Source organism: Otolemur garnettii, unplaced genomic scaffold (genome assembly GCF_000181295.1).
Source record: "Otolemur garnettii isolate 467f Iridium unplaced genomic scaffold, OtoGar3 scaffold00285, whole genome shotgun sequence".
NCBI lineage: Eukaryota > Metazoa > Chordata > Mammalia > Primates > Galagidae > Otolemur > Otolemur garnettii.
The window spans coordinates 246,318-255,541 of NW_003852680.1; the positions used below are offsets into that span (position 1 = coordinate 246,318).

Consider the following 9,224-nt stretch of genomic DNA (forward strand, 5'->3'; position numbering starts at 1 on the left):
CAGTTTGTTTTATTCTCTGTGTGATGTACCCCCTGTTCTGGTGTTGCCTTGTGGATAGGATTATAGGCGTAAGCCACCGTACCTTGTCTGGGTATGTATTTTTTTTTTCTGGGTAAATATTTTAAAGGGAATCTGGGAAGGAATCTCTATGGCATGCTGTGTTACCTTCTACATAAACCCAAAAGTTCAGATTGTTTGTTACTAATTCCTGCTTCAAGATGAGGTTAGAAACTGAACTATGCCTATTTTGCATGTTGTATTGCTTATGAAAACTTCATGAATGAAGTCAGAGAGAAACAGCCTGCCAGCTCTGTGTGGTTGGTCTCTAAAGTCATCTGTTCCAGCTGCTGGCCCTGTGCCAAGATGAAGCTTCTCCAGTAAATATCTACTGTCATCCCTAATTTTGTGGGCCCAGAAGAGTTTTGACATCCCTACTCTCTCATCAGATTGGTCATTGCTGTACCTGTCCCACCATCTCCTCAACCTTCCCTTAGATGGGCTGCCCTGACCTCTCTTGGTACAGCCCATCTAAGTACAGCTGCTGCCAGGTCCCAGCCGTTTGCTGGGGCTGCTGGACTCAGCTCTCTGGATACCTTACCTTGTAATTTAGCATCCTTATCATTGCTCATGAGAGTGGACACTCCAGAATGAGTGCCCACAAGACTACTATCTGTGTTCTTACACATTCCTCCTTGGATTTGTGTCTCAGAGTTCCCCTCCCACTTTGACCAGGTGTGTGAGAAAAAGACAAATATGATTCAGGATTTAGAAAGCAGGTCAGAAAAACTAAAATTGCTAAGGAAATGAACCAATTATATGAAGAGTTTGTTTAAAGTGCAGCTGTTTTTTCCAGCTTTATTGGCAAAAGCTGTACATGTTTGAGGTATACTATTTGATGTTTTGATGTTTGTACACATGGTGAAATAATCACCACATTCATGTTCATTGACATAGCCATCACCTCATGTGGTTGTTATTTTATTTTCTCTTCCCTTTTGTATATGTTGAGAATACATAAGATTCCCCCTCTTAGCAGATTTTAAGCATACAATTCAGTGTTGTTAACCCAGTCCCGTTTTTGCACATTAGGTCTCTAGAACTTACTTATCTTATAACTGAAACTTTGTCCCCTTTGGTCTACATCACCCATTCCCTGCACCATATTACCCTTAATGCCCTGAATGCCATCAAAATGTCTTCCTTTCAATATTTCTTTTATCTTTGGATAAAGAAAAAAAGTCATTGGGGGCCAGGTCTGGTGAGTATGGGACGTGAACTGGCACATTGTTGTAATGCAAGAGCCATGAGTTGTTGGCAAAAAGTTAAGATTGTTTTTGTCTAACTTTTTAAAGCAGCCTTTTCAGCACTTCCAAATAGTAAACTTGGTCTACTTGGTACAAATATTTGTAGTGTTTTCATCAGTTGTGCTTGTTATTGGCTGCCCTAACCTCTCCTCATCAGTGATGCCTTTCTCTCCCCTCAGAAAAACATTTAATCTAGGCTGTGCTCAGTGGCTCATGCCTGTAGTCCTTAGCACTCTGGGAGGCTCAAGGCAGGTGGATTGCCTGAGCTCACCAGTTCAAGACCAGGCTGAGCTAGAGTGAGACTTCGTCTCTAAAAATAGTTGGACGTTGTGGTGGGCACCTGTAGTCCCAGCTACTTGGGAGGCTGAGGCAAGAGGATCACTTGAGTCCAAGAGTTTGAGGTTGCTGTGAACTATGATGCCACAGCACTCTACCTAGGGTGACAAAGTGAGACTGTCTTTTTAAAAAAAAAAAAGTTTAATCCATTTGTACCCTGCCTTTTTCTTCATGGAAATCCCTGATTTCACTTCCACTCTTGGCCAAGTTTAATAAAAAATTTAATGTTTGTTGCTCTACTTCAAGCTCCAACATTCTTGAAACAGCACACAAAAACACACAACAGTAATGAATGCTACTCAGCAAGACACTGCCATATATCAGCATGACCATGGATGTGAGACACTGATATATCAAGGTAATGAAATCTTATTGAGCTGTTTGTACAGTGCTGCAGTGGTAAGCACATAGTGACAAGTTTGCAACTTAATTATCAAACCTCAGGTATGTTGCTCAGGCTCATCTTGCACTCCTGGCTCCAACTGATACTCCTACCTCAGCCTCTCGAGTAGCTGGGATTACAGAGATGAGCTACTGTGCCCACTGTGCCCACTGTGCACAGTGCCTACCATTTATTTTTATTTTATCTGCCTTCCAGAATCTTATGTGATTGTAAGATTTCTGGTGTGTTAAATAGATGTGAAACACCAAAACAGTGTCATACAGACACACACTTGGGCCTGTGATGAGTTGTTTTCATTTCTATGAGAAATGTTCAAGTGTTGTAAGGTTTTCTTTTGCAGTAATGACTCCTGGGCCCTAAAAGAAGATCTGGAGATACATATGGAGACATCTGGTTCCAAAAAGGCAACATAGCTATTGGCTACCCTTTCCCCCTCAGAAAATGAAACAGACATATTATGCTGTGCAGTTGGTTCACTCATTTAAAATCTTTATATATATCCAGCCACTATAGAAAACAGTATGGGGATTCACAAAAAATTAAACATAGAACTACCCTATGTTCCAGCAATCCCACTACTGAGTATATGAGGTCCAAAAATTAAGTTCGTGAACTTGCACCATGTTGGCAGCACTATACAAACAACTTAGTAAAGTTTCATAACCTTGGTATATCAGTCTCTCACAGCCATGTTCGTGTAGATGCACAGTAGTATCTTGCTGAGTGGTGGTATGGGGATAATGCTGTGAAGAATAAGGAGTGTACAAATGGATTAAATGTTTTTCTGAGGAAAGAAAAAGCATCACTAATGAAGAGAGGTCAGGGTGGCCAGTAATAAGCACAACTGATGAAAAAAAAATTCATACCAAGTGGACAGTGAACCAAATTTACTATGTGGAAGTGCTGAAAAAGCTGATTAAAAAAGTTATATGAGGCTCGGCACCCATAGCTCAGTGGTTAGGGTGCTGGGCACATACACTGGGGCTGGTGGGTTTGAACCTGGCCCGGGCCTGCTAAACAACAATGACAACTACAACAACAATAACAAAAAATAGTCACATGTTTTGGCGGGCACCTGTTGTCCCAGCTACTTGGGAGACTGAGGCAAGAGAAACACTTAAGCCTAAGAGTTTGAGGTGTGACGCCACAGTACTCTACGAAGGGTGACATAGTGAGACTCTGTCTCAAAAAAAAGTTACCTGAAAACAACCTGAACTTTTTGCCAACAACTCCTGGCTCTTGCACAACAATGTGCCACCAACTCCCACAGCACTGTCTGTGGAGGGAATTTTTAGCCACTAAACAAATAACTGTATTGGAACACTCTCCCTACTCATCTTATCTGGCCCCCAGTGACTCTTTTCTTTACCCAAAGATAAAGGAAATATTAAAAGGAAGACTTTTTTTTGAGACAGAGTTTCACTAAGTCGCCTGTGGTAGAGTGCCAAGGCGTCACAGCTCACAGCAACCTGAAACTCCTGGGCTCAAGCAATTCTCTTGCCTCAGCCACCCTAGTAGCTGGGACTACAGGCACCTGGCTATTTTTTTGTTGGAATTTTCATTGTTTAGCTGGCCCACCAGCCTGGTGCATGTGGCTGGTGCTGTAACCACTGTGCTATGGGCTCTAAGCCACTTCAAATATGTTCTATTTTTTCTCTTTTGATCCATGTATTACTTGTGAGTGTGATTTTCTAGTTGTGTTTTGTTTATTGATTAAGGACAAGGGACAATACTCTATAAGATATTATCCTTGGAATATATGAGACTATTCTGTTTGTGAATATTCTAAAGATAGTCAAAAGAAGTGTTTACTTAGTACTTGTTAGATGATGATTTTATAAATATCCATGAGGTAGAATTTGTTAAATAGCATTGTTCAAAATTTTTCTGTTTTTAATTTTTTTGTCTTCTTGCTGGATCAATAATTGAGAGAAATGTTAAAATCTACAACTATTTTGTCTATTTTTCCCTTTTAATTTTGTCAGATTTTTGCTCAATGGATTTTGAAGTTCTGTTATTAGTGTTTTCAACCTTTTTTTAAATCTTGTGGTACACTTAAACTTTTAGTTAAACTTTTGCAGCACACTTAAATTGTGTTGATCAAAAAAGAGTAAAAAAAGAATATACTTTACTTTGAACATCTTTTTTTTGTTTTCTTTTTTGAGACAGAGTCTCACTTTGTCGCCCTGGGTAGAATGCTGTGGTGTCAGAGCTCAGAGCAACCTCAAATTCCTAGACTCCAGTGATCTTCTTGCCTCAGCCTTGGAGTAACTGGGACTACAGATGTCCACCAGAACACCTTGCTATTTTTAGAGATGAGGTCTCACTGTTGCTCAGGCTGGTCTCAAACTCCTGTTCAAGCAATCCATCTGCCTCAGGCTTCCAGAGTTCTGGGATTACAGGCATGAAAATAATTTAATTAATGATCTTTAAAATTTTTCAGGGTACACCCAAGATCTTCTCATGACACACTGGTTGAAAATCACTGTTATTAGGTGCATACATATATACTATTGTTAAGTCTTTCTATTGGATGACTCTGATTATTATGCACTGACCATCTTTATGGTAACACCTCTTATCTTAAAGGTTACTTTGAGCATGATATATCTTTTTTCCAATCCTTTACTTTTGATGGATCTGTGTTTTCATATTTCATAGTATATCTCTTGTAAGCATGATATAATTTGATATGTTTCTTTATCCAGGCTTGCCTTTTAATTAGAGGATTTAGTCCATTTACATTTAGTATGAAGACTAATATGGCTTGTTTTAATTCTGTCATCTCACTATTTGTTTTCTGTTTGATCTTTGTTCCTTTGTTTTTCATTTCCTGTCTCCACTTTTCTCTGTTCTGTTGACTTCTTAGATAAATTTCTTAGTGTTATTAGTGGTCGCTTTTGAGTTTCGGTATCTAAGATGGTAGCCACTAACAACATTAAAAGTGAATTAAGTTAAAACTTCAGTTTCTCAGTTAAATTAACTGCATTTCAAGGGCCCAGTACTTATGTGGGCCTCCTGTTATATTAGACAGTACAGACATAGAATATTACATTACCACAGAAAGTTCTTTTAGATAGCTCTCTAGGGATTAGGATCAGGATTTATTTTGAAACCGAATTGCCCAGGTCAAGGCAGCACCATGTGGAAAGAGTAATATCTTAGTCAAAAGGTGTGTGTTTTGCTGTGTCTTACTCCTGTGTCTATAGGCAGATGTCTTTACTACCCTGAGTCTCAGTTTTCTCTTCTAAACATGGAGATAGTAATTCCTGCTCTTTGTGCTCTGTGGAGTGTGGAGAAGAGAAAGCCTATTAAATGGTAAGATGCTTTGCAAAGATTAAAGCAGTTTTCTTTTTAAAAAAAAAAAGGGGTATCACTCCTTAAAAATTGATCTCTTTGGTTGTCTGTGTTTCGTTTGCCCTTTCAGATTGCTGATGGAACTGGAATCTCCTTCTTGGTGGCCCTTCAGCTCCAAGCTTTGGAAGACGCCATCAGAAACAAAGCCCAGAGAAGGTACCTCAGCGGCCAGTTGTGAGCCTTTTGGAAAAGAAGGCATAGTGATCAAAATTCCTGCCATTATTTCCCAAAGGACAGAGTCTCATGTTAAGCCAGGGAGGCTTACCGTCTTTGTCTCTGGGTTGGAAATCCATGACTCCAATTCTTTGCTCATGCACAGGTTTGAAAGAGAAGATGTGGATGACATTAAGGTCCATTCACCTTATGAAATTAGCATCCGCCAGCGATTTATTGGAAAGCCAGATGTGGCTTATCGTGTCATATCTGCCAAGATGCCAGAAGTCATCCCTATTTTAGAAATGCAGTTCAACAAGAAGATCGAATTGTTGGAAGATGCCTCAATGCTCAGAAGCATGAAAGCTTCTCCTGTGGAGAAGAGCAGCTCAGTCTGGCACGCAGGTGGGTGAGCAGTGAGGCGGCATGTGCATGGACTTCTGAAATGACAGCCAGACCCAGCCCATGCACTTGGAAGTACTTTACAGATGTACCACTTAGAACCACTGCTCGCTTCCAGCTCATGAGCGATGGCACGTTTCTTTATACATATAAATAATTCCAGACAATGTTCCTTAGTGCTTGACATCTGTGAACCTCGCATTACCGAGATTTGTCATGCATCCAGTAGATACGTGGATTTCACAATACGTCAGTGCGTGGTTTGGATGTGGTTTTTGTCCCCCCCAAAACTCATGGTGAAGTTTGGGAGGTGGGATAATAGGAGCAGATCATAGTGAGTTTTGACTCTGGTGAAACTAGATCAGTCCCGCAGCACTCCTTCGGTTCTTTGTCTTTGCACATGTCTGTTTCTGCTTTCACCTTTGCCATGTTAGGAAACAGCCCAAAGCAGTCGGCAGAAAATAGTGCTTCCCAGCTTGCAGAACTATGAGCTGCATATACCTCTTTTCTCTATAAATTACCCAGGCTTTGGTATTCTGTTAAAGCAACACAAAATAGAATAAGACAGTCAGAAAGGTTTTCAGAATGCATGTTTCAGGCCAGGCATGATGGCTCACGCCTGTAATTCTAGCACTCTGGGAAGCCAAGGCAAGTGTATTGCTTGAGCTCAGGAGTTTGAGACCAGCCTGAGCAAGAGTGAGACCTTGTCTCTACTAAATATAGAAAAACTAGCCAGGCATCTTGGTAGGTGCCTATATTCCCAGTTGCTGGGGAGACGAGGCAAGAGCAATACTTGAGCCCAGGAGTTTGAGGTTGCTGTGAGCTGTGATGCCAGGGCATGCTAGCCTTGCACAACAGAGTAAAACTACTTCTCAAAAAAAAAAAAAAAATGCATGTTTCAGAATGGAAGGAAGCATCAAGTTCATCATTCCCACCTGTTGATCTCATTTCTCCTGTCAGATTTAAGAACCAGCCTTCAGGTCTTATCTAGAACCAACCAACCACCCTGGCCCTGGTGAGTCTCTGTTCCCTCCCCACTTGCTCTGCCACACTCCTGTGTCCATCAGTGTTTAAGCCACATCTTCCCTGTGCACCACCAAGATGTGTTTAGGGATCTGTACCTTTGAGAACTCCATAGTATGGTCCAGTGTATCTGGCACAAGTCTCAAGGTACTGTGCAGAGTTACCCTGGGGGCTCTTCTGCAGGACCCACATGGAGCATCAGCTTCAGCTGGGCCTGACACATGTGTGCTTTGCACCTGGACAGTGTTTAGGTCCTGCCCCACCCCCCCACCCCCAGTGCTAGGGAGCCTGACTTTGTAGTTCACCATTCTCATGAGGATGAGATGGCATCCAGACATTATTTTAACTTACGTTCTTTCATTGGTTGTGAGATGGAGCATCTGATGTTTTTTATTTGTTTTGGGGTGCAGTTTTGCCCTGTGGCTTGCCTGTTCCATTTTCTTCTTTCCTACTGGGCTGTCTTTTTTTTTCCAGATTTGCAAGAATTTTAACTATTCTAAATATTAATTCTTTTAGACTTTGGAGGCTGCAATCACTTCTTCCAAACTGTTGTCTTCTGTTAGAGAAATCTTTAATCTTGTTGTGGTAAAATCTACCAGTTTCCTCTTTAAGTTTGTTTTTGAGCCCAGATTAAGAAATCCCAAAGACATGAAGAACTCCATTTTCTAATATGATAACAATAGATAATAAACTGGTATGTGTTTATATGTAAAATGTTTATGTGATACATATTTACTACAGGTACATACTTTAATGTGTATGTGTATATATGTATAACATAAAACATGTACACAAGTAATCATCTTTCCTTATGAATTTGATTGCCAAATATCTGTTAAAGGTAAGAGAAATGTTTGCTACTAATTTGCCTTTTTTTTATTCCTCCTAAGTGATTGATTTCAGTTTCTTCATCTTTTTTTTTTTTTACAGTCCCCTAGGGTTCAAGATCAATGATTTTAATTTCAGTGCTCTGTTTCCCTATCACATGAATAGGGCTAGATGGCTTCAAGTTTAAAAATTAAATATATGTGGTGATTGCCCTGATCCCATAAAATGTTGGAAATAATTTATTTGGAAATTTAATTAAAAAACTTACATTCTTGGTATTTCCACATTTTTCTGTGGTCCCTAGGTCAAGATACAACACAGAAGCTGACCCACATAGGTTAAGCGTGCCAGCCATCAGGTAACCCTCACTAGAAGGCCTGGCCACTCAGCCTAAGGAAGGAATGCTCACTGAGCTCCGCCTGGCATGTACCTTCTGAGCAGCATTATAGTACAGTGTTCCTCCTGGAGTAGCTCAGGACTACAGGACACATCCTTAACACAGCACAGACATAAAACCCTCCTATATCAAAAAGAATCAGCCAAGATCCTAGAATCTCCCTAGGGAGGGAGACTTTAGATGGAGATGGGAACACAAATGGGATGAAATGTAACATAAAATCTATTATTTAACATGAGAAGACTGAAGGGCACCATGACTTTCACTCACAGGAGAACGAGCAGAGGTCAGAGTCCCAGTGTAAAGCAGGCCAGACAGAAGTAGGAAGAGGGGCTCTACTGCTACCCAAGTGGACAGAACATGTGGCACAGGCATGTGTCCAGGGAAGATGTGTGAGGATGTCCCATTTAGGTGGGGACTGTCCTCATGGATGAAGACTGACAATGTGGCATAGGTGTGTGAGGATGTGAGGTCAACCTGTCCAGGTGAAGACTGTCTTAGTGGCACAGTCTGAGGAAGTGGCACAGACGTGTGAGTTAGGAGGTGAGAGGATGTCCTCTGCAGATGGGGACTGTCCTCTTGGGTCAGGACTGGCACAGGCTTAAGACTGAGGGTATGAGGTTGTCAGGTTGTCATGTCCAGGTGGGGACTGTCTTAGTGGATGAAAATTAAAGAGGTAGCTGGCTCAGTACCTGTAGCTCAAGCGGCTAAGGCATCAGCCACATACACCAGAGTTGGTGGGTTCGAATCCAGCCCAGGCCCACCAAACAACAATGACAACTACAACCAAAAGCTAGTTGGGCACTGGCAGGCACCTGTAGTCCCAGCCACTTGGGAGGCTGAGGCAAGAGTATCACTTAAGGCTTGGCGCCTGTGGCTCAAGTGGCTAAGGCACCAGCCACATACACCTACGGCGGCAGGTTCGAATCCAGCCTGGGCCTGCCAGATAACAATGACGGCCACAACCAAAAAATAGCTGGGCGTTGTGGCGGGCACCTGTGGTCCCAGCTACTTGGGAGGC

At 41.6% G+C, this 9,224-nt stretch overlaps 1 protein-coding gene across 4 annotated transcripts in view; it reads left to right on the forward strand.

Moving 5' to 3' along the window:
- Positions 1-9,224, forward strand: part of SNAP47 (synaptosome associated protein 47) — a 48,801-nt gene that overhangs the window by 16,031 nt on the left and 23,546 nt on the right. For 3 of the 4 annotated variants that reach the window (XM_023508872.1, XM_023508873.1, XM_012813626.2), the window contains one exon: positions 5,471-5,958. In XM_023508872.1, the coding sequence (XP_023364640.1) occupies positions 5,471-5,958 (488 nt within the window). Of the gene's footprint in view, positions 1-5,470; positions 5,959-6,915; positions 6,971-9,224 lie in introns of all 4 variants that reach the window. The other variant, XM_023508874.1, reaches the window with a different exon arrangement.